We start from the raw sequence: 22584 nt of genomic DNA on the forward strand, positions 1-22584 counted from the left end.
GCACAGGCATGCGCAGCCGTGCACAGGCATGCGCAGCCGTGCACAGGCATGCGCAGCCGTGCGCGCGCACGCACTTTCAGGCAGGCGGAACAACCAGTGACAGCAGTCTGTGTGGAGACATACGCACTGTAGGTGACGATGGTGTGCATGTGTGTGGAGCCTCGCATGACCTTTCACCTCTGGCCCTCCCACCACTGTCTCTAAAGGGCTGGAACTGCAGGCAGCCATCACCACGCTCAGCACCCTGAATGCTGCTTTTCTGGTGGGAAAGATGCTTTGTAACCTAGCCACATGCTGCTATTTCCCTTTAGCCATCACAAATGCAAAGGAAACCCAACTGCGGGCCTCAGCTGTAGCCACCACACTTTAGGAGCTCCACAGCAGAAGTGGGGCTCACAACCATCTGTAACTTCGGCCTCAGGGGACCCGAAGGCACGAGGTCCCCACTGCTACAGACAAAATACTCACATATATAATAAAAGTCAACAAATTATATAACAAACAAACAAGTTGAAAATGGCTGGCCGCGGTGGTGCAGGCCTTCACGGGGAGATCAGCCTACACAGTGAGTGCCAGGACAGTCAGAGCTAGTTTAAAGACCCTGCCTCAAAAACAAACAAAACAAAACCAACAAAATAAAACATGCCAGGTACAGTGGTACGCACTTTTAATCCCAGCACTCGGGAGGCAGAGGCAGGCAGACCTCTGTGAGTTCGAGGCCAGCCTGGTCTACAGAGTGCGTACAGGACAGCCAGAGCTACACAGACACCCTGTCTCAAAACAAAACAAAAAGCCCAAAAAGGGCAGTGGGGGAAGCAGTTTCCTATTGTTTCTGGCTCCTTTTCCCTTTTTTTCTTTGTTTCTCTTGATGTAGTCCTGGAACTCGCTACGTAGTCCAGTCCAGCCTAGAACTCACAGAGATATGCCTGCTTCTGCCAAGGGGTAGATTGAAGTGAGTTTCAGTTTTACACCGGGCATGGTGGCACATGCCTTTAATCCTAGCACTTGTGAGGCAGAGGCAGGCAGATCTCTGAGTTCAAGGCCAGCCTGGTCTATAGAACAAGTTCTAGGACAGCCAGGGCTACACAGAAAAACCCTGACTCATAAAACCAAAAAACTACACGTTCACAGACAAACCCACACCCATGCACGTTCATGTGCAAGCCACGGCATCCACGTGGCTGTCAGAAGATAGCTGTGGACACAGTTCTCCCCCTGGGTCCTGGCAGTTGTCAGGCTTTGCAGCAGGCCCCTTTCACCCACTAAGCTACCTCACGGGCCTTGACCTCGTGATCCTCTTTCCCTTCGGCCTCCTGATCCCCAGGGCGCCTGGCTGGGGTGACAGGCAGGCTTGGCTGCGCCTGGCCCCTGACGTCGACGCTGTCTTTGGAAGCACGGCTGTGACCGTGGCACCCGGCCCTCATGGAGTCTGCCCTGCAGCTCATGCGTCCAGCTGTCCTGCTGGGATGCAGCTGCTCTCTCTCTCTTGGCCTCTGCCTTGGCAGCACGGTGGCATCCCTGGCTGCGGTGAGGACTCAGGGGAGCACTCACCGCTGATGACCTCCTGCCGCTTCACTTGGCTCTTGGGCAGGCTGAGCAGGGTGTCTGTGGGCACCAGCTCCCTCCAGCCGGGAGGTTCTTCTGGTTCCAGTTCTAGGCCCGACCGTCCTGGCTCCCCATCATCTCCAGGCTCCGGGCTGTGGACAGACACCTTCTTAGGCCCAGCCTGGAGCACCTCAAGGGAGCCTCTGGCTCTTTAGTTACACCCCTCTGTGGCCCTAACATTTGATGCAGACCAACCCCCAGACCTCTAGAGAGCAGAGACCCCCTCCCAGCTCTTCAATGGCCTGTGCTGTCCACAGCTGGTCCCCGCAACCTCAGACACTGGCCGTCTATTCCTCTGAGTGTCTAATCAACCCACCACCTCCCAACTCTCTAGGTTCCTCAACCAATCAGGGGGAAGTGACATACGTGGCTCGTCGGGTAGGGCCAAGCACGGCCGTGGCAGAGCCCGGGTCCATGTCCACGTCGCTCCGGGAACGGCCCCCACCCCGGCCCTTAGCCCCGAGGCTGCCCCGGGAAGGCCGGCGGCGGTCACTCACCCGGAGGCTCTCTGAGCGCCCCAGACGCCCTGATAGCCTGGACCCCGAGGCCAAGGACAGAGTCAGGCAGAGGCCAGGCCAGGGACAGCAACAGGGAAGATCAAGCAGGGACAGGGCCAGGACCGCAAACAGGACAGGGCCAGGCCAGGACCACAAACAGGACAGGGCCAGGACAGGACCGCAAACAGGACAGACCAGGACAGGGACAGACAGCAGAGACAAGGACAGGGTCAGAGAGACAGGCCAGGGTCAGGACAGACCAGGACAGGACCGCAAACAGGACAGACCAGGACAGGGACAGACAGCAGAGACAAAGGACAGGGTCAGAGAGACAGGACAGGGACAGGACAGACCAGGACAGGGACAGGACAAGGGACAGAGAGATAGGACAGACCAGGACAGGGACAGAGAGACAGGACACGGACAGGGAGACCAGGACAGGGACAGGGAGACAGGACAGGGACAGGGAGACCAGGACAGACCAGGACAGGGACAGGAAGACGAGGGCAGCAACAGGACAGGGACAGGGACAGGAACAGGGGAGACCGGGTCAGGGACGAAACAAGCAACAGGAGAGAAGAGAGTCAGAAGTGATAGGACTTTGGGAGTACCAGGGGTGGGACCCCAAGGGTTCTGAAATTTGGGAGGGACGGAAACCCACTGTAGCCCACAGGAACACCCCCTCCCTTCCCCGAGGTTGGGTATGAGGGTCAAGGAGAAGGGATTTCCATACTTAGCTGGATCGGGAGGGTGACATACCTACCCACCTCACCCCAGAGGGGGTGAAGGGGAGGAGGTGGCCATGGGGAGGGGGAGGGGCTGGGGGAGATGGGGGAGGGCTGGCCCTCACCCCACCCAGGGCCCAGGTACCCACCTCTTCCACTTTCTGGGGAAAGAGGGCACAGGGTCAGAGGTGGACCAGGTGTGCCCAACCCAGCTCCCCAATCCCACCAAGGGTTCCCCAAAGCAGCGGCACAAGGACAGGCAGGGGGCAGAGCCTGCCCCCCAACTGTGAGGGGGACAAGGCCCCCAGGACACAGCATGGAGCATGGTGGGGGGGCAGGGACACCAGGAGCAGGGCCATGAGGGAGGCAGAGCTTACTGAGAGGAAGAAGATGGAGAGTGAGAAGCTGAGAGTGGGGACAAGGAGGGAAGGGGGAAGAGAACCTGACAGAGAAGGCCGGAAACAGATAAAGAGAAAGACGGAGGAGCAACAGAGGGCAGGCAGAATGGAGAAAGACGGAGGAACAACAGAGGGCAGGCAGAATGGAGAAGGGGGAAAGAAAGGGAGAGAGAAAACAAGGGAGAGAGGAAGGCCAGAGGCGGGCAGGGAAGAAGGGCCAGCAGAAGAGGCCACTGCGGACAGGCAGATGCACACTGAAGCAGCAATCCCAAGCGGCCTCCCGCCCTATATGCTACTCGGCCCTGGCCCGCCCAGACCCACAGCCAGACACCTCTCTGTCTCCACATTCTCCTCCGTGCTCTCTGGGGGGGGTAGGGACTCCAGGCTTGTAGGGCCATGTGGGGGTGCGTCCCCCAGCTCCTGGGGGTTATCCACACCTGTGGGTACAGGGGAGGGGAAAAGAGCTGGTTGGAAGGCTTCTGGTATGAGTGCTCCCCTGCAGCTGCCTCGGATTCCGACTTGGGGACACTCAGTGCCTGGCGCAGTAGTTAATACTCTTCGCTCAGTGGTTAATACGAGAGGACAGAAACATGTTCAGACCTGGGAGAACACTGGGTGGGGCTAGAGCCAGAAGCGGGGAGCTGTCACAGAACCAGGGTGTCCTCTGTGCAAGCCATTCAACTAGACTGCAGCCCTACCAGAGGCTCTGCCCTTCTCAGCCCCTGAGCCAACAGCCTTAAGGGAGATAGATAGAGCATGAGGGGTGAGCACACTGGAGTTCAGAGGCGGAAGCGGGTTCCAGAACACAGCACAAGTAAGCTGCAGGAGGGATTTGAACCATTATGCAAGCTTCTGGGATCCAAGGGGCTAAGATAAGAGACCAATAGCCCCATCGGGAGGGAGCTTTGGGGTTCACTATCCAAGAGGACAGGGAAATGTCACCTGGAAGGTGGACTAGCCTCACTCAGACGGCAGGGACTGGTGGACACAGTTGGATTGTGGGGTCAGGAGCATAGGGCTCATCAGTCTAGCAGTGAAGGTGAGGGGTGAGCCTGGTGGCACAGAGCTCGCTAGCATGTGTGAGGAGAGTTCCAATCCCCAGTGCTAAACCCAAAGCCCCAAAACAACACCACCACAAGAAACCTAGTTCAGGGATAAGGAGGCATGGTACCAGGACTGAGGTCAGAGCACAAATGGTACACTGAGGTAGGGGCCAATTACTACCCCTGACCAAGAGTGGAAAAAGATGCTGAGAACAAAGAGCTCTCAAGGGGTATACAGAGGCTTTCATCTGAGTGGGGGCTGAAGGCCTCACGAAATTCCTGTCCTAGCTCGGAAGACGCTTACCTGGGTCCCGGGCGTCGGGGCTGTCGGCAGACAGGGGGTGCAGGGACACTCCTGGGTTGTCCTGCCCAGGAGGACCAACAGTTCTGTCCCGAGAAGGCACGGCCAGGCCTCCCTTCCGGTCTGCAGGGCTTGGTTTCTCTGTGGGAGAAGAAAGAGAAAATGAGAGAACAAAGGCCTCTAGCCTCATCTGCTGCTATATCCAGGAAGCTAAGACACTGTGTTCTCAGCCTTCTTCCTCCCTCCTTGACCAAGGTTCGGGAGCTCTCCGCCTAGTATCCTCCCTCAGACCCAGGGATCCAAGATAGCCCTTCTCCCTCAGACCCAGCCCTCCTCCCTCAGACCAGGGGTCCAGGACAGCCTCTTCCCTTAGACCCAGGGGTACAGACCCCAGCCCTCCTCCCTCAGACCCAGGGGTCAAGGCTCAGCCTCCTCCCTCAGACCAGGGGTCCAGGCCCAGCCTCCTCCCTCAGACTAGGGATCCTGGCCCAGCCTCCTCCCTCAGACCAGGGGTCCAGGACAGCCTCCTCCCTCAGACCAGAGGTCAGGACAGCCTCCTCCCTCAGACCAGGGATCCTGGCCCAGCCTCCTCCCTCAGACCCAGCCGAGGCCCCTCAGACATAGCACGGACACCCTAGCTAGTCCATTACCATCAACCTCGACCTTCAGATGTCGGAAATCTGGAGCTGAAACAGAAGAGTGAGCTGGTGAGCTCGGGCAGCCTGGGACCAACAGGGTGGGCAAGGCTGAGGTAGCCCTCTTACCAGACGACTCTCCCCGGTTCCAGCGGGCGGGGTCTAGGATGCTACTCAGCCCTTTCTTTGTCTTGGGGGGCTCATCTGACCTCCGATTCCCCATCACCTGTAGGAAGGTGACAGCAGGGTTTCCACAGTGACATAAAGCAGAAAAGCAACTCCGGGTGTCCAGTCACCAAGCTGCCCCTGGGCATTCTAGGACGGAGAGGGCCAGACTTGACCTCAGCACCTTTTTCCGGAAGAAGTTCCTCCCTGACTTCTTGTCCCCACTCTTGGTCCGAACCCCCAGATGGCGCATATACAGGCTGACGGCAGTGATCACAGCAGCACTGAGGGGAGGAGACAGTGAGGTGGGGCCTGGGGGACAAGCAGGAGCAACTGTGTCTCCAGCGACAAAGACAGTCCCCACAATCTCAACCACTTCCTGTGGTTAGCGGAAAGGAGCAGCTCCCTCCCACAGCTCCACAGAGGCCACAGCTTCCCTCAGGCCAGCCCATCTGCCTTCCTTTCCCAATACTCCACGGCCATCACCTTTTCTCTTCATCTGAGGAGATGGTGTGTCTGCAGAGAGAAGGAAAAAGCACAAGCCTAGCTCCCGTGTCCACTGGGGCACACCAGGGCTGCCCTCTCCTCAGCCAACAGGGGAAGACAGGAGGAGCGTGGCCTTCTAAGGGCCATTCCTGCCACACAAGTGCTAGATCCAAACACATGGCCATAGACAAGGCCCAGAAACTCCAGTGGGACCCCGCATTTCTAAAAGTGAGGCAGGACGAGACTCTCGGCGGGGCGCGGACGCACAAGACTCGGACGCACAACTGGAGGCTGGCTGCCTGGGCCCTACTCACTGCATCTCCTCCAGCTGGGCGAGCAGCCGCTCCGCCACGTGCCGCTCCCGGGCCTCATAGCTGCCTCGGTCTTTCCCGATCCAGGGCTCCAGCAGGCTCAGCTCCTGCATCCAGGGCGTCATGCCCATGAGCCGCTTGGAGCGGAAGTCTTCCAGCTGCCGGGTCACGGCAGCCTGCTGGCTCTGAACCACCTCCTGCACGAACCGCCTCTGGACATCCTCAGAGATGAGGTCGGGCCGTGTACGGTCTACAGACGTATGCAAGGGCTGGAGACCAGGCTGCAGGGGGCCTGGCTCCTACCTTGGGTCACTGTCCCCACCCACCGGGGGTTCTAGTATCTCCTTGGGATGCCACCCCCAAGAATGAATGACTGAGTCACAGAGTCTACCCACCCCCTCCTTACCAAGTTCAAAAGACACACTGGGAGGAACTGGCACCCGCAGAACCTGCAGGAGACAGGAAGTTCACCCCAGGAGGCCCTGGTGGAAAGGGTCTGAGGGTGACACTGGGAGGTGGCTCACCGCTGTCTTCTCCAGGAAGCTGTGATAGAAGTCCAGGAAGGCTTTCTTGGCTTCTTTGGGGCCCAGTGAGCTTAGCATGTCCGCATGCAGGCAGCAGAGCTGGGGACACAGAGAGGGTCTCTCTCTCCTGGCCTCACAATCACACTCCCTCTCGGAAGAGCCTACGAGGCTCTGTGACCCCTGTCTGTTTGTCTGTCTATCTGTGAGGTTCAGACATGGTCCTCTGCAAAGCATGTTCCGACCTCTGCCCCTGCAGCCCGGGCCTGTGGCCCTGAGGACTCCCCAGATCCTCACTGCTATCAACACTTTCTTTTCCAATTTTTACAACTAGCTAATTCTACCAGTTATTCTGAGAATTGGCAGGTATACCACAGGCCATTCAGGAACCTGCCCATCACAGAGACCTCCATTACCACCATTTTGTAGGCGGGGATACTGAACTCAGGTATATACAGGGGTGCATGACTGTAACCCTGTCACTTTCCGGCTAAAACAGTGGGTGTGAGGTCAGGCTAGGAGGATCCTGCCTGCTACTAAAAAGAGCGGTGTGTATGGGGGAAAGGAGTTCAAAGCTGAGTGTGCTAGCACAGGCCTGCAATCGTAGCCTTGGGGAGTTCAGGCAGGAAGACCAAGAAGTTCAAAGTCCCTGTCTCAAAAACACAAACCACCACCAAAAGGAAAGAAAACAGAGCTTAAGCTGCCTGGCCAAAGGATCAAAATTCAAGGGTGACCCTGGCAACTTAGAGGACCTTATCTCAAAATATAAGGCCAACCCAGCACAGCTGGTACACCCACGCTCGCTGGGAAACAGAGCAGGACTGCTGACGGCCAGCCCGGGCTCCTGCAGGCTCCTTCAGACAGCAGGGGGAGGGCTCCGGGGCGGCTCCGAAGGCAAGCGCAGGTGTTCAAGAGCATCTCAGCACCCGCCAGCCCCCACGGAAAACCACGCCTGGCAGCCTGTGTCTCCACACACTGCAGACGGGTTCCCGGAGCTCACGCCTGGCACCCTGGCCAAAGCTCCCTGACCGGGAGACCCCGTCTCAAAACCAAGGCAGGGCCAGAGAGACAGCTCGGCGCTGCCTGCTGCCAGGTCTGCCGACCGGAGTTCAGTCCCTGGGGACTATGTGATGGAAAGAGAGAGCCGATTCCTGGAACTTGTCCTCTGACCTTCTCACACATACCACGGTGCACACGTACCTGCACACAGGCCCGCAACACATGCTCAGACACAAAATTAAAATTTAACACAAAACATTTAAAAAGAGCTGGGTATAGGGCTACACGCCTTTAATTCCAACACTTGGAAGTCAGAAGCAGGTGCGTCTCTGTGAGTGCAAGGCTAGCCTGGTCTACAAAGCTAGTCCAGGACAGCCAGGGCTACACAGAGAAACCCTATCTCAAAAAAGAAGGAAGGAAGGAAGGAAGGAAGGAAGGAAGGAAGGAAGGAAGGAAGGAAGGAAAGAAGGAAAGAAGGAAAGAAGGAAAGAAGGAAAGAAGAAACAAAAATGAATAAAAACGAGGGCTGGGGATGCAGCAAGGTGGCGGCGGCTTGCTGAGCATGGCTAAGACTCTGAGTTCACTCCTCAGTGCCAACACTAAATAAATATGCTGCTCAACACCACATGGCAGAGCCAGGTTCAAACCCAGGCAGCCTGTCTGACTGTGGACAAACACCGTGAGCTACCTCCCCGGGGCACAGGGCAGGGAGGAACGGACAACAGAGGGGTGGACAGGTGGGCCTCACTCTTTCTTGCCAGACACCTCTACTGCCTGATGCCAACCCTGGGTGGGTACCACTGGGAAGAGAGGGTCTCTGACTGTCCTGGCTCCCGAGGCTGCTGCCTGGCAAGTGACATGTCCTTACTTGTGCTTGAAGACTCACTCTAGTGCAGGCAGAACTTTTTTTTTTTTTTGGAGACAAGGTCTCATGTAGCTCAGGCTGGCCTCAAACTTGCTATGTAGCCGAGGATGACCCTGAAGTCTTGATCCTCCTCCCTTCTCCGGCTGAGTGCGGGATTACAGGCCTGGCTCACAATGTCTGCTCTGTACGGTGCCCAGGCTCAACCCCGGGCCTTTGTTCCTGCTAGGCACACATTCTAACAAACGAGCTCCGCCCTCGTCTTCTGTGTCCTTCAGCCTGGGGTGTCCCTGCCCATGCTATCTTTCAGTCTCCTTGCTTTCTGGGGTCCTCTGCATTCCCCCGACAAGTGCTTTGTCCTGGATGCTGAGTCTTCTTAGGAAAAGGCCTCGCCTCCCTCCCTACCTCCCCCCAATGCTGCAGCTTCTTGCTCCACCAGGGCCTGGCGTCTATTCTGTGGGTGTTCCTGGACCACATGGGTGCAAATCTGCATCTCCTGGGGATCTTCTGCCTGGCCCTGGGGGTTTCTTTTATTTGAGGTTAGGCCTTGCCATAGAACCTCAGCTGACCACGAAGGTGTGGCAATCCTCCTGCCTCGGCCTCACGTGTGCTGGGGTCACAGGTGGGTATCATCACGCCAGGCTCAAGAAAGCCTCTAGGTGAGCAGCCACATGGGTCTGCCTGGTATGTGATCAAGGTCTGCAGCGCCCCCTAGGTCTGACCTGCTTAAAAGCACCAAGTCTCCAATGCTGACACCCGCTGAGGAGGCCTCGCTGGGTGGCTGCCTCGGTGAGGGGCAGTGTCACCACACGGAGTGCTGCCACGGGCAGGGAAGGGGGCAGGGCATGGCATCTGCAAGGGTGCTGGGCTCCAGCGACTCCTGCCCACTGCTGGCCGAGGCTCTCGGGCATCTACGCCTGTCTACAGCACATGCCTGCTTTCTCCACCCCGCCGCGGCTCTGACACTCTGACACTCAGGCTGAGTTCTGGATGTCCCCCTCGGCCCTCATCCCCCACCCCGTATCCTCACCAGAGGTCCTGGCTCGAACTGCTGGGCCACGTGCTGCAGGAGGGCCATGAGGTGGGCCGGGCGGTACTTCACCTGCTCCAGGCTCTGGAACCAGCTGTTCTGATCTTCCGAGTTCTGGACGGTGGGGACGAGGGTGGGGACAAGGGCGCTGAGTGCCACAAGAAGACACAGCTCAGGCTTGCCCAACCCAGCCCCTGGCACCTCTCAATGGCTCCAAGACTCCTGGGAAATGGGGCAGACACGTCTACGCTACAACCCAGAAGGCAAGGGCAAGTAATTGGAAAGGGATGAGATTTGAGGCTATTGAAAAGGCATGTGATACTAGGCCACAGATGATGACAATGCAGCCACTCCTGAGGAGAACTGATAGATTAAGATCAGAGGGAAGGAGAGGACGACCTCCCCTATCAGTGGACTTGGGGAGGGGCATGCATGAAGAAGGGGGAGGGAGGGTGGGATCACCAGGGGAGGAGGGAGGGGCTTATGGGAAGATACAAAATGTATAAAGTGTAATTAATAAGAAAAAAAAGGCATGTGAGTCAAGCTGGGGGTTAGTGAGGAAGATGCCTAGAGAGATAAGGAACACACGAGGAAGACGACAGATGCCAGATGAGCAGGGAGGGCACACCAGAGGATGAAGAGCTTGGTGGACATTTTCCCACCCCATCCTGCTCACCGCCTCCAGCTCGTTTTCAAAATCCTCATCCTCGGCCCCGATGATGATCGACACCAGGCCCGCCCGGGGGGGGCCCTGGGGCCTGCAAGGGGAGACATCACTTCAGCCCACAGGGTGCCCCGATTCACGGAGTTCCCCCACCTTGGCTCAGTTCTCCTGTCTGCACAGCCACTCACCGCACCACCGGCGACTTCTTCCATCTCCAGGACTCCACAGGGCTGCGGAGAGGATCAGCGGTTAGGAGGGGCGAGAGGAAGCGCCTGAGGCCGGGCAGTTACTCACTGATTCCTGGCCCAGGTGCCGAAGGTGAGTAAACAGCACCCCCACCCCAAGCCTCCTCAGCTGAATGCAGCCTCTGTGCGGCCACAAAGAGCCCTTCACAGGCCAGCTGAAGCAGAGAGACCAAGGGGCAGAGCCTGAGGGGCCGGCACTGGAGCCCAGGCACATGGGTCCATGGGTGGGCTGGGTGGCTGCAGGTAAAGCCACCAATTTGGGTCACTAAAGAAGGAAGGACCAGAGAACCAGGGCACTGGCTAGTTCCCAAGGGGGGAAGGACTTTGGGACGAGGAAGACCAAAGGAAAGGTCCTTAAGGAGGGGTAGGAAGAGTATGGGGCCCTAGCTTCTGATCTGTGGAGGCCTCGGTCAGGATGCTGCCTCTGAACCCAGCAGCCCCACTTCCTGTGGCAGGAAGTGACAAGGGCGAACCCCCCAACCTCAGCTCCCTCCACACAAGAAAACAAAACTGAGTCCTTCTCAGGCACCAGCGCTTTCCCTACAGTTCCCAGCTACCGGCCCAGAAATACCACGGGGGTTGGGCCTCAAGCGCCCACGACCCTCAGGTGTGTGATGTTCACTGCGATGCGGCTGTGGCTCCCTGGCCTCCGAGTCTCCACCCCGTCCCTCAGACCTGCCTCACCCTCCCACCATCTCGGCCCCTCCCCTGAGTCCCTCTCTCTCCCGGTACAGCTGTCCTTCCACAGCTGCTGCTGGTTCAGTCAAGCCCCAGCCGCACACTGGCCGCACACTGGCTCTCTTTCTCCATGCCTAGTCTGCCCCATCTCTGGCCCTCCTTTCCATTTTCTCCCCTCTCACTCTCCCCTTTCAGTGGCATCTTCCAGGCCCTAATTAGTCTGACTAATGCCATGGGGATCAGTGTCAGGAGGGAAGGAACTGTGGAAAGAGGGGTGGAGTGGACCAGTGGGGGGCGGGTCCCCACACCCCAAAGCTATTTATAACTCTGGCTGGCAGAGACCCCACCCTTCTCCCTCTTCCAAGAGCCTCCTGCCTAGCACTCAATAAGCCCTAGTTAGGATTCTGAATCCTCAACAATAAGGCTTTCTGCAGGGTCCATAAGTTGATCCTTGGGGGACAGCAAAGTAATAGTGATTATTATGAAACCTAAACTCATGGCATCCTTAAACAGTTCTTCCATACACATTAACTCAGTTTTCGCTTCTCTTTCTTCTAGACAGGATTTCATTCTGTAGCCTGGCCTCAGGCTTGGGGCCATCCTCCTGTCTTGGTCTCTCATGTTCTGGTATTATAAGGTAAAGCAATGTGTCCATCTCTATCAATTCCATTACATCCCTGACTACAAGCATCAGCTCCTGAGAAATGGTGACGGTGTCAAAGACCACCCTTTCCAGCCACACCTTCCAGGCCAGAAGCCAGGAGCACAGACCGGAAACACCCACCTCACTGAAAGATCCCAAAGAAGCCAAGGAGAGCTTGGGCGTGTAGCTCAATAACCCCAGCAACACCAACGCAACCAGATCAACCAAAAAGAGAAAACCCATTTCTCTTAGACCCACACCCATCTTCTCACAAGTGTCTTACTTTCTTTTCTTGAGACAGGGTTTATCTGTGTAGCCCTAGCTGTCCTGGAACTCACTAGAGCAGGCCAGTTTTGAACTCAGAGAACTGCCTGCCTCTTCCTTCCCAGTGCTGGAATCAAAGTCGTATGTCCCCATACCTGGCTCTCACACATGTCATTCAAAGGCCTCCTCAACTCTCAAGCTTAAGTCTTTATTAAAAATATTTATTAACTTATCCCCCCCCCAAAAAAAAGAGAACCCAAGGAAGGTAAAAAATTTGAACAAATGTTCACCACAAGACCCTAATTCTTACACACAGTTAACATGTATTGAATAGCTCACACTTTAAGCGTTCTCAGTATGTGCCACACACAGCAAAGAGGACACACACATGCTCAGGTTCTATGCAGTGCTCAGGGTCTGTCTACAGGCGTTTAAACATTTAGTCCTCTTACTGACCCAATGAAGCCAACATTATTTTGAACTGCTTTATCGGAGGGGTCGGGTCACTGTTATTCTTATTGCCATTTTAAAGAGCGAGAAGTTGAGGCATAGCTTATAAGGAACAGGACAGAGGTCAGGCACTCTGGCTCCACAGTTGAACAGCAGCACACTACACTGCTCTGAGACACTAAAATCTTCGCCTGTGCTGAGACACATCGGGTCTGATGGTGCTGGGAAAGCCATGGGGCTGCTGTGACCTCAGCGGCCACCCAGGTCGGAGCCAGCAGCTCCGGTAGCCTGGGCTCCAAGAGGATCTGATATGGATCCGGGTGGTCTGAAAATTAGATACAGGTAAAGCTGGGAAAATAAGAATCTACAGGCAACTGATGAAGCCTGCTACTGCCCGGCAGAGGGAGCACTCTGCACTTGAGCTGGGGGGGGGGGGGTTAAGGTTCATGCAGTGGGGTCCCGCAGAAGTAAACACACAAGGGCGCCCGGTTCTAAGCCTCGGGTCCGACAGGGTTTAGATTGCAGTGTTCAGGTCTCGAAGAACCTCTAGAAGCCTTGAAAACCCTAAGAGGGCCCTGGAATGTCTATAACCCCGGATTCTGGTAGATACAGAGTGGGCCTCGGGAATCCAGATGGATGGCGATTCTGCAGGGAAAACTAAAGGTCTGCGAGAGCTCGGCAGTGGCGGGTTCTGCAGGAGCCTGGCTTGATCTATGAGAAGCCACGCTTACTAAGAGCCAGGTCTCCGTGAAAGGCTTGCAGAAGCCCGAAAGCTATGTGAGGCTCTCGTAACCTATGGAACGTGGCGAGCCCTGGGTCTTCCCCGGGACGCGGCCGAGGTCCGCGGCGCGGACGGCAGGGAAGACGCGCGGGGCCGGGTCTGACGGCAGCCGAGGGAGGGCCGCGAACCTCACCTGTCGGATGGGCAGAGAAGCCACGGCGGCGCCGGGTCCCGAGGCCTCCGCGCGCGCGCGCTCCGGGGTCCCCCACCCGCGCCGCGGAGTCGCTCTAGCCCAGCGCGAGGCCGCCCGGGCGGCCGGCTCCACTCCTCCCCGCGGCCGCTCTAGCCCGCCGCCTGCCGCTCTCCCGGCCTCGGCGACTCCACTCTCCGCGGCCCGGGCCGCTCTGGCCCGCCCTGGAGGACCCGCGTTTCCGCGTCTCCACGGCCCCTGTCACTCTCCCGGCCCCGCCCCGCGGGCGAGCGCTCACTCCGGAATCGCCCCGGCGCCCGGGTCCCCGGGCCCTGCCCCGACCTCGGCGGTCCTCCCACCTCGTCAGCCGCCCCAGCTCCGATCCACTAACTCCACGCGCCGGTGCACGCGGCGCACCGACTCCCCCTGTCCTCAGCGTCAGCTCCTCCCGCGGGAACCCGGGGAAGCACACACGCACCCGCACACGAACCCACACAACAAAGCCAGCGGACCGACCACCCAGCCGGCCTGCGCCTGAGCCTGTCTTTCCTCGCGACAGACCGACCTGCAAAGCGCAGGGGCCTCCCTTCAGGCCTCCCGTCCTCTCCCCCACAGCCATCACCCAGGGTACAACCAACAACCCGGAGCAGGCGGACAGACAGACAGACAAGCCTCCCGAGACGTCCTCGACGCCGCCACTCCCGCTTCAGGCCGTTTATTTTAGGGAGCCCTGACCAATCACCCCTGAGTGCAGGGGCGAGCGCTTCACAGGAAACAGCTTCAAGTTCAAGTCCCAGCCGCTACCGGCTCAGAGTGACGAGGAGACGAGGCGGTCCCACTCCTGGGCCTCGGTGTTTCCGCTGATAAATGGGTGCGATCGTTCCCGGGAGCCTGCGTCCCAGCCTAGCTCGCCTCTGCCTACCGTGCACCGACCGGTGCCCTCTCTCCGGTTTTGTCTTTCCCCTTGAGGCGGGGTCACGCGAGGTCGCCCCAGCCAGCCTCGAACTCCTGCAACCCTCCTGCCTCTGCTTCCCCAACTGCTGAGAAGACAGGCGTGCGCCCCCGCGCCGGGTTTTCTCTTCGCTCCCTTGGGCACAGGAGAAAGCCGAGGCTGGCTCCCGGGGCGCCCTCCGGGAGGCCCTCCGCCCCCGGTCCCCTCCCCGCTTCCCCCCGGCGGAGGGGGCGGAGGCCGGGCGGGGCCGGGACGCCGTACCTGGTGTCCGCGCGGGGAGGTGACCGGCGGGGCGCCCGAGGTCGGGCTCGGCGGTCCCGGCGTCCCGACTCCGGCTTCCTGGCTCCGGCGGGCAGGAAGTCGGGGCGTTTTTCCGGAGCCCCCGCCCGCCGCCCCTCCCCGCTTCCTGCCCGCGCCCCGTGCCCGCCCGGCACCTCGGCTTCCTTCCCCTTCTCACCGCCCGGGCGGCTCCTCCTTTCCCCGAGGGCGCGGCCCCACCCGGCCCCGCCCGGCTGCCCTCCGCCTTTGTCCGCCTCTGCCGCCTGCCCAGCCCCTGCCCCGGCCCTTCCTCTCTAGACTCTTCCTAGTCTGAGACAGGGCTCACTCACTCACTACAAAGCCCTGACTGGACTCGAACTCGCTGTGTAAACCGGGCAGGACTCGAACCTACAGAGATCCTCCTGCGATTGCCTCCGGAGGGCAGAGATTAAAGCTAAAAGCGTGCGCCGCCATCCTGATCTCTTCAGTCTCTTGTGTGTCCACATTCTCCGGGGGAGGGGGCCGGGGAGAGGCATCCAGCACTCTTCTGAGACCTCAGGCTTTGTCCTTTCTCCGACTGTTGGTATCACACCCTCGGGCTCAGGCCAGCCAGGCTGTGTCTGCTTCTCGCCTCGCCTTCCCTCTATTCCTGTCTCCGGGGATTTCCCGCATCTCCTCTTTGCCCCAGTCCCGTCCTTAGCTGCCTCTCCGAGTCTGTCCTTCCCATCTGTGACCCTGCGGCACAGCACCCTGAGCCTCTCCACCATCCCCAGGTTCTTGGCAGAAACTCCAAATCTGCCCCTTCAGGTGAACCCATGAGGGAGTTAGGTCCCACCCCAGGAAACAATACCTTGTATTTTCAGAGCTGAAACATTAAATTTGGTAACATCCCTGCTGGTTCCCCCTTGCTTAGGGACACGGGGAGGGTTAGGCCCTACGAAGGAGCTAACCCTTCAGTTGGGGTGGGGACTTCCCCACGGGACTTCCTGTTTTTGGGGGGTATGGGGCCAACCAAGACTGACTGTCTGGTCCCAGATCTCAGATGTGGGCAGGTGAGAGCTAGGGCCCAGAAGGAGGGCTTGAGTTTACTGCCCTGGTTCCCTGGCAGTTCTGACGAGCAGGCCTCATGAGATCCATGACTCCTGCCAAGGGCTGCTTTGGGAAGGATTTATTATCACTTAAGCGGCCATGACAGATCTGGGAGGAGGGAGACACTAACGAGGCTGTAATCAGCTCCCCTAGAGGCGGCGATTAAGGGCTCATTACCCACTGGAGAGGGAACCCAGGGCAGGCTTGGGGAAGGACAGAATTAGGTGGGAGAGGAGGGTGGGGCCGTCTGCAGGCAAGGGTGGGACAAGGACTGGGGACGGGGAGAGGAGGAGTGAGGCCTGACCCCAGAGTAGGGCAGGCAGGCAGGGCCGGGCAGCACAGCAGGATGGGGCGTGGGGAAGGGGGTGTCTGTCATGGCTTTTCCAGCTGGACATCTCCAATGTGGAGGCTGCCCACGTCCTGGTAGGTGCCCTGGAGTCCCCTGGAGATGTCCTCATACATAGAGCAGTCATCGAGATTCAGGCCCTGCAGGGGACAGAGTGGACATCAGTACCCCGGCATGGATCGCCTGCCTCAGGTCAACCCCAGGGTGGACCCAATGAGACACCCCCCATTCAGTCCTCACCTCATAAAGATTTTCATCTTCATAGTCATCCGGCATGCCCACCCCAAACTTCTCATTCTGCCATCGCTTCTGCAGAAGGTGAAGGGGCAGGAGCCTCAGTGAGCAAGGGGCAGGTGAAAGGTTTTTTCAGGCCCCATCCTGCTATCAAGCGCTTTATCAGGAAGATGAAGGGGCACACCCAAGGCCACAAAGGGGGATCTTGGCAAATTCTCTTCTCCCCCTTCTCCTCTCTGCCTTCTTATGAGCCTCAAACTCTGAGCCATCCTCCTGCCTCACCTTCAAGTGGAGTGTTGGATGTGCTTGCTACTACGTCCCACTGGCCCACTGTGTGGACCAGGCTGGCCTTGACCTCCCAGAGATCGGCCTGCCTCTGAGTGCTGCTGAGATGGAGGTGTGTGCCATCATGCCGGCCCTACGCTGTTTTTTTCAGGGATGACAAGTATAATATTAGAGAACACCTGTAATTCCAGCACTTGGCAAGCTGAGGCAGGAGGATTATGAATTGCAGACCAGTATCTATACGGTGAATTCCAGCCCAGCCTGAACAACAAAAACGTCCCCACTAAAAAAGAAAGAAAAACTGGGGTGACGTGGCTGTAACTGAAGTGCTCGGAAGGTAGAGACAGAAGAATCAGACCAGCTATGAAGATATAGCAAGCCTGGATTAAGATCTAAACAAACAAAAACATAGCGTGCCTGTGATCCCAGCCCTCAGGAGGCAGAGGCAGGCGGATCTCTGTGAGTTCAAGGCAGCCTGCTCTACAGAGAGTCTAGGACAGCCAGGGCCACACAGAGAAACCCTATCTTGAAAAACCAAAAAAGAAAAAGAAAGAAAGAAGACATGAGTTTGGTCCGGTTTGGTGTGGGTTTTCCACAGTGGAGAGAAGACTGACTCCTGAATGTTGTTCTCCGATCTCCGTGCACTCACAGGCCCAGACTCTCACACCTCTACTGAAATAAATAAGTAGGAGGGCCTGGCAAGGCGGCCCACACCTTTAACCCCAGCAGCGGCTCGGAGGCGGAAAGGGGCGGATCTCTGTGAGTCCATGGCCAGCCAGGACTACAGAGTGAAACCCCAACCTAAAATATAAAACCTTGTCTTGGGGCCTCCGGAGGAGCAAGGGTTTGGGGAGGACCCTGGCTTCCCTGTCTGATTTGGCAAGGAGTGCCTTGGTGGAGCAGGAGGAGAGTGAGAGGGTGTCTAAGAAGCCTCGGGGGACACCTTGACACCTCTTGGGTTCAGTGCCTCTTAAAGCCCCTTTGCTACATTGGTGGCTACTCTCCTTCCCCCCAAAAAAACTTTGTAGGAGGAAACTCAGAATTCGGAGGAGCGGCTGGACACTGGAGTCACAGCCCAGGCTCAGCGGTCTTGGGCGAGCTGAGGTGACATGTCAATCAGGAGCCTCACCCTGAAGAGCAGCAGCGTCCCGGGCACGACGGCACAGAACAGCAGGATGATCCCCTCTGCCGTGATGATCCGGTTCTTGGTGCCCTCCCCCATGTCCAGGAAGGGCCTCGGGATGGGCTCTGAGGGGACAGGGTACTGATCAGATCCTGGCGGGTGTCCTCTCCGCGCCCCCGAAGCCTCCTCCCCGCAGGCGTGCGGACAGCAGGGACCCGCTACTCACGGCGCACCAGGAGGTAAGTGCCGCAGGAGTATGCCGTGACGTTGTTTTCTGTCACGCTGCACCTGTACAAGCCCCGGTGGCTCTTGTTCACGTTGGAGAGGACCAGCTCGCCTCCGGGAGCTTCACCCACTAACACCGGGGGCCCCGTGAGGTTGCCGTGAACGATGCGCCACCACGTGATGTTAGGGGTCCCCCCGTCGTGACTGCAGGTGAGGTGGGCCTTGCTGCCCGTGTTCACTGTCACGGACGTCGGACTCCATGCCACCGTCAGGGCCTGGCAGCCGGGGCCTGTGCAGAGGTGAGGACACACGGTGGGTCAGGCCTGGAGATGACGCTGATGCCCCACTCCAGAGCTCCTGGGAGCGCTGATGGCAAGGACAGAGACAGAGAGAGGACGCCAGGCCTGGGGAGACACCCTGCGGCCTCTCTCCTTCATCGCTTCACCGCATCCCCGCCCCCAGCCGGCTCAGGGAGTCTCTCAGGAAGGCCTTCTCGTTGGTCCCCATCCAGGCCAGGGTGGGGTTGGGGCGCAGCTTAGGCCCAGGGCAGGCAGGGCCCGGAATCGCCGAGTCTACGGGAAGAGGGACTAGAGCCCAGCTCTGCACCTCCCTGACCCTGTCCTTCACTGGCCTTGGCTTGTCTCTTGTTGGCCTAGGCTGTTTCTCACCTATGTAATTTAAGTGTGTCAACCTAGGGACTGGGCCTGAGTTCTGTCTGGCCAGGGCGGAGGCTCTGAGAGACTAGGGTGGCCTGGCCACGGTGGCTATGGTGCCAACTCTGTTTACCTTGAAAGCCCTCCCGCCCCACAGGACTTATGGGCCCCCCTTTCTGGACATAGCGGGGACAGGAGGAAGAGGAAGGTCAGGTCAGAAGTGAGGAAGAAAGGGAGGGGAAGGAGGTCTCGGCTTCATGGCTTCGGGCTTAGGACTAAGACAGCAGGGCCTCAGCCCCTGTTCCTAGGGACACTGAGTGGATGGCCTTTCCCCCTGGAAGGTCCATGTGCTCACAACTGGGTGGGGGAGGGGAAATGGAGAACCTGACCCATGCCCTCCATCTAGAATTAAGGCAGAAAAAAGCCAGCCCTTCCCCTTACCTCAGGGAGCACAGACTGGTAGGTGCTGTGGGGTCAGCAGCCTTCCCCAGCCTCCTCCAGCCTTGCCTTGCTAATAGGAGGCTCTCCCTGGCTCCTTCCCCTGATCCTTTTCTTGATGGGACAGGGTCTCAGTAAATTGCCCAAGCTGGCCTCAACAGAACTCATGTAGCCCAGGCTGGCCTCAGCAGTATTTCTCCCGCCTCGGTTTCCTGAGTTCTGGCTTTTCTTTAAGGGATGTGCCCTGTGTGTCACCCCGCCTGGCTCTGCTCTGGCTCCGCTCTGCCCCTCTCCCATCAGCCGTGCCCCGCATGGCACCTTCCCTTTGGCCACATTACCCAGGCAGGCTTCGGACAGGAAGAGGAGGAGAGGCAGGGCTCGGAGGGCTCCCAGACTCCCTGGCATCTTCGTTGGCTAAGTCCTTGCTTGCTTAGTCTGGGTTGCAGAGGCCCCGAGGTATCCGATTCCACCCCAGCACCTGCTCACTTCCTGTTCAGCCCCGGGGACGGAGATGGGGTCCAGTGGCCCTCACCCCTGGGCCTTTCTCTGCCATATGGTTCGGGCCCTGAGCAGAAAGGAACTGCCCTGCAGCTGCACAGGCCGCAATTCCCTTGAGTCTCGAGTGCTTGGGTGGGGGAGAAGCTGGTTCAAGGCCCCGTTCATTGGCACCGCTGAACCTGGGGAAAGATCCTGGCCAGGCAAAGTTCTGGGTGCTTGGTGTAGGCGGGCCCACAGGCTTCCCTCCACCCTGGCTCCTGCTCTCAGCAATACAACCTTTTCTTTCTAACCCCTCTAACCTCTGTCTCTGTTTTGTTATTTTTTGAGACAGAGTTTCTCTTTGTAGCCTTGGCTATTCTGAACGTGATTTGTAGACCAGGCTGGCCTTGAACTCACAGAGATCCACCTGCTTCTGTTGGAATTAAAAGCGAGGGGCACTCCTGGCTTCTTTTTCAGTTTTGAAACAGGGTTTCACTTAGCCCAGTTGGCCTTGACTTTGCCATGCAGGTGAAAATGATCTTTTTTGTCTGCTTATTGTCACCTGTTTTATTAATTGATGACGCTTTATGTGTATGAGTGTCAGCTCGCACGGATGCATGTATGCGTGTACATGTACGATGTGTGTGCCTGGCACCTGTGGGAGGCCGGAAGAGGGCTACAGAGCCCTGGGAAACGGAGTCAGCGCTCGTAACCGCCCAGTCAACTCCCCAGCCTCCGCAGGTGCTCTGGAAGCCCTGCTCTCTTCCCTCTGCCTTCCTCGGAGTATTGCCACCATGCCTGGCGAAGCTTTTCTCTCATAGCTTAGGGATGAGCCCAGGGCCTCAGGCACGCTGGGTGACATCAACACCGGCCAGCCTTGGAGCTCTTTTCTGTCCTCTCCTCACCAGGGCAAAGGGGACCATCCTCCAGGGGAGGAAACCGAGGCTCAGCCAGGGCACGTGGTCACCTGCCCGGGGCCGTACAACGGACTGGTTCAGAGGTTCAGGAGCTGACTCAGGGCCGCCTTTGTAGGAGGGTGTGATGGCTCATGCCTCTAATCCCGGAATTTGGGAGGCTGAGACAGGAGAATAATGAATCAAGAGGTTAGCCTGGGCCACATAAGGACAGACAGACTGTGGGGGTGGGGCAAGGCATGACAGTGAGCTCACTGGCCAGCCAGTTTAGCCAGCATATCGGCTTTGGGTTCGGGAAGCCTGTTTCTTGTCTTAGTTTATCGGTGAGAGATGAGACAGCTCAGTGGTTAAGAGCACGTCCCCACTTGTTTTTTCTTGCTGAGGAACTAGATTTAATTCCTATCACATGGTTCACAATCATATATATAGACACTAAGTCTAAAAACAAAACCCTAAAAATATTTAATTCTAAAGCCAGGCATGGTGGTGCACGCCTTTAATTCCACTGCTCAGGATGCAATGGGTAGGGGGATCTCTGTGGGTTCGAGGCCAGTGTGGTCTACAGAGCTGGTTCCAGGACAGCCCAGGCTTCAGCCTCCACATGTATGCTGGCAAGCAAGCACACAGGCATGTACACAGCCAAGTAAATAAAAAGAAGAGATAAGGTGGGTATGGCTGCCTGCTCCCGTAAGCTCCGGACGTTTGCTTACCTGCATCCTTTTTTTTTTTTTTTTTACTTACCTACATCCTTAAGGCAGCTCTCACAAGGGTGCTGCTGGGCGCGGTAGGCACGCCTGGAATCCCAGCACTCGGGATGCCATGGGCAGTGGGATCTCTGTGAATCTGAGGCCAGCCTGGTCTAATAGGTAAGTTCTAGGATAGCCAAGACCACACAGGGAAACCTTGTTTTGAGGGGAAAAAATAGACGTGTTGCTATATGCCTCAAATTTTGGAATTTGGGAGGCTGAGACAGGATAAAGGCCAGTTCCAGGCCAGCCTGTTCTGCAAAATCTGCCTCCAAAACAACAAAAACAAAACGAGAGAGAGAGAGAGAGAGAGAGGAGAGAAATATAAAACAACAAAAGGGAGGCAGAAGCAAGAGGATTGTCACAAGTCCCGGGCCAGTGCCAGAGCTCCGCAACAAGACCCTATCACAACCAACGAACACAAACATAGGGGCAGGAGCGGAGTCAGCTGCTAAGAGCACATGCTGACTTGCAGAGGATCCGGGTTCCAAGCCCCACAGTCACCTGGGGTGGGGTACAGTTGTAACTCGTTTCAGAGGATCCAACACAGCCTCCTGAAGAGGCCCATGGGTTCATGCACATATGCAGTGCACACATACACATAAAATACCTCCCCAAATTACCAAATAAGTGAAAAATAGCGGGAGAGCCTGAGGAGTAGAGGCTTAGCAGCTCTGGTGAGGTCCAGGGTCAGTTCCTAGGTCAACAGAACAAAAACGACAGGGTAGTTTTGGAAGGAAAAACCGAGAAAACAAGGAAGCAGTTCCAAGGTCTACTTGCATGAGAAAGGCCAGCTGTTGCAGCACAGTAGGCCTGCAGGGTGTCAGGCGGTCAAAACCGAGGGGGGGGGCGCGGAGAACAACCTGGTGCAGATGGGGAGGTGACTAAGGGGAAGTGACACGGCAGGCTGTTTGGGGACCAAGGCCTGTGGCAGAGACCAATGAATGCCTCCTGGGGCTGGAAGAGGGCACAGCAGGCTTCACCCACCGTTCACCCTTAATCTACTTTTGAGGTAGAGGCAGGTGGATCTCCGTGAGTTAGAGGCCAGCCTGAGCTACCATGAGTTCCTGAGCAGCCAGGGCAGAGAAACCTTGTCTCAGAAAACAGAAGTTTAACTCTCCTTTCATCTTCACTGGTGCTTTGCCTGTATGCACATGGTCAGCTCCCTGGGAGCTGGATTTACCTGAGGTTGTGAGCTGCCATTAAGAGTTGAACCAAGGGCCTCTGAAGAGCAGCAGGTGGTCTGAACAGCCAGCCAGTGTTCTTTTTTCTTGTAATGTTTGGTTCTGTGTTGGGTTCCTGGGCCAGGCAAGTGTTCTGAACTACCATTTTCCTCACCTAACATTTTTTTTTCCTTCGAGACACGGTTTCTCTGTGTAGCCCTGGACTCACTCTGTAGACCAGGCTGGCC

The 22584-nt window shown here is 57.6% G+C and overlaps 2 protein-coding genes across 2 annotated transcripts in view; both read right to left on the bottom strand.

The window, feature by feature from the left end:
- The window catches only part of Arhgef1 (Rho guanine nucleotide exchange factor 1), a 20031-nt gene extending 4914 nt beyond the window's left edge, over positions 1-15117 (bottom strand). Inside the window, exons 1-15 of the mRNA XM_055617365.1 lie at positions 15056-15117; positions 14647-14859; positions 10431-10472; positions 10255-10336; positions 9579-9692; positions 6691-6789; positions 6573-6615; positions 6170-6416; positions 5856-5885; positions 5554-5653; positions 5334-5430; positions 5220-5255; positions 4573-4710; positions 3557-3662; positions 1552-1697 (exon numbers count right to left, since the gene is read on the bottom strand). Coding sequence (XP_055473340.1) covers positions 1552-1697; positions 3557-3662; positions 4573-4710; positions 5220-5255; positions 5334-5430; positions 5554-5653; positions 5856-5885; positions 6170-6416; positions 6573-6615; positions 6691-6789; positions 9579-9692; positions 10255-10336; positions 10431-10472; positions 14647-14859; positions 15056-15117 — 1555 coding nt within the window. The remainder of the gene's footprint in view (positions 1-1551; positions 1698-3556; positions 3663-4572; positions 4711-5219; positions 5256-5333; positions 5431-5553; positions 5654-5855; positions 5886-6169; positions 6417-6572; positions 6616-6690; positions 6790-9578; positions 9693-10254; positions 10337-10430; positions 10473-14646; positions 14860-15055) is intronic.
- A 687-nt stretch (positions 15118-15804) lies between these two features.
- On the bottom strand, positions 15805-21754 carry Cd79a (CD79a molecule). The gene is made up of 5 exons (XM_055617322.1): positions 19375-21754; positions 17947-18234; positions 17727-17845; positions 16319-16387; positions 15805-16218 (listed from the first exon to the last, which is right to left on the bottom strand). Exons 1-5 carry the CDS (start codon positions 19439-19441, stop codon positions 16105-16107), a joined length of 657 nt encoding a protein of 218 aa, XP_055473297.1. The 5' UTR covers positions 19442-21754; the 3' UTR covers positions 15805-16104.
- Positions 21755-22584: the final 830 nt, after the last annotated feature.

The sequence above is a fragment of the Psammomys obesus genome, unplaced genomic scaffold (assembly GCF_907164565.1).
Source record: "Psammomys obesus unplaced genomic scaffold, mPsaObe1.curated_primary_1811, whole genome shotgun sequence".
Taxonomy (NCBI): domain Eukaryota; kingdom Metazoa; phylum Chordata; class Mammalia; order Rodentia; family Muridae; genus Psammomys; species Psammomys obesus.

What these genes read in the sequence shown, in the direction of transcription:
- Cd79a (XM_055617322.1), bottom strand. Translation starts at nt 19,441, where the DNA reads ATGCCAGGGAGTCTGGGAGCCCTCCGAGCCCTGCCTCTCCTCCTCTTC. An exon ending in CACTTACCTCCTGGTGCGCC is followed by an intron (nt 17,846 to 17,946) that starts GTGAGTAGCGGG and finishes CTGTCCCCTCAG; the next exon opens with AGCCCATCCCGAGGCCCTTC. An exon ending in AAGATGAAAATCTTTATGAG is followed by an intron (nt 16,219 to 16,318) that starts GTGAGGACTGAA and finishes TGTCCCCTGCAG; the next exon opens with GGCCTGAATCTCGATGACTG.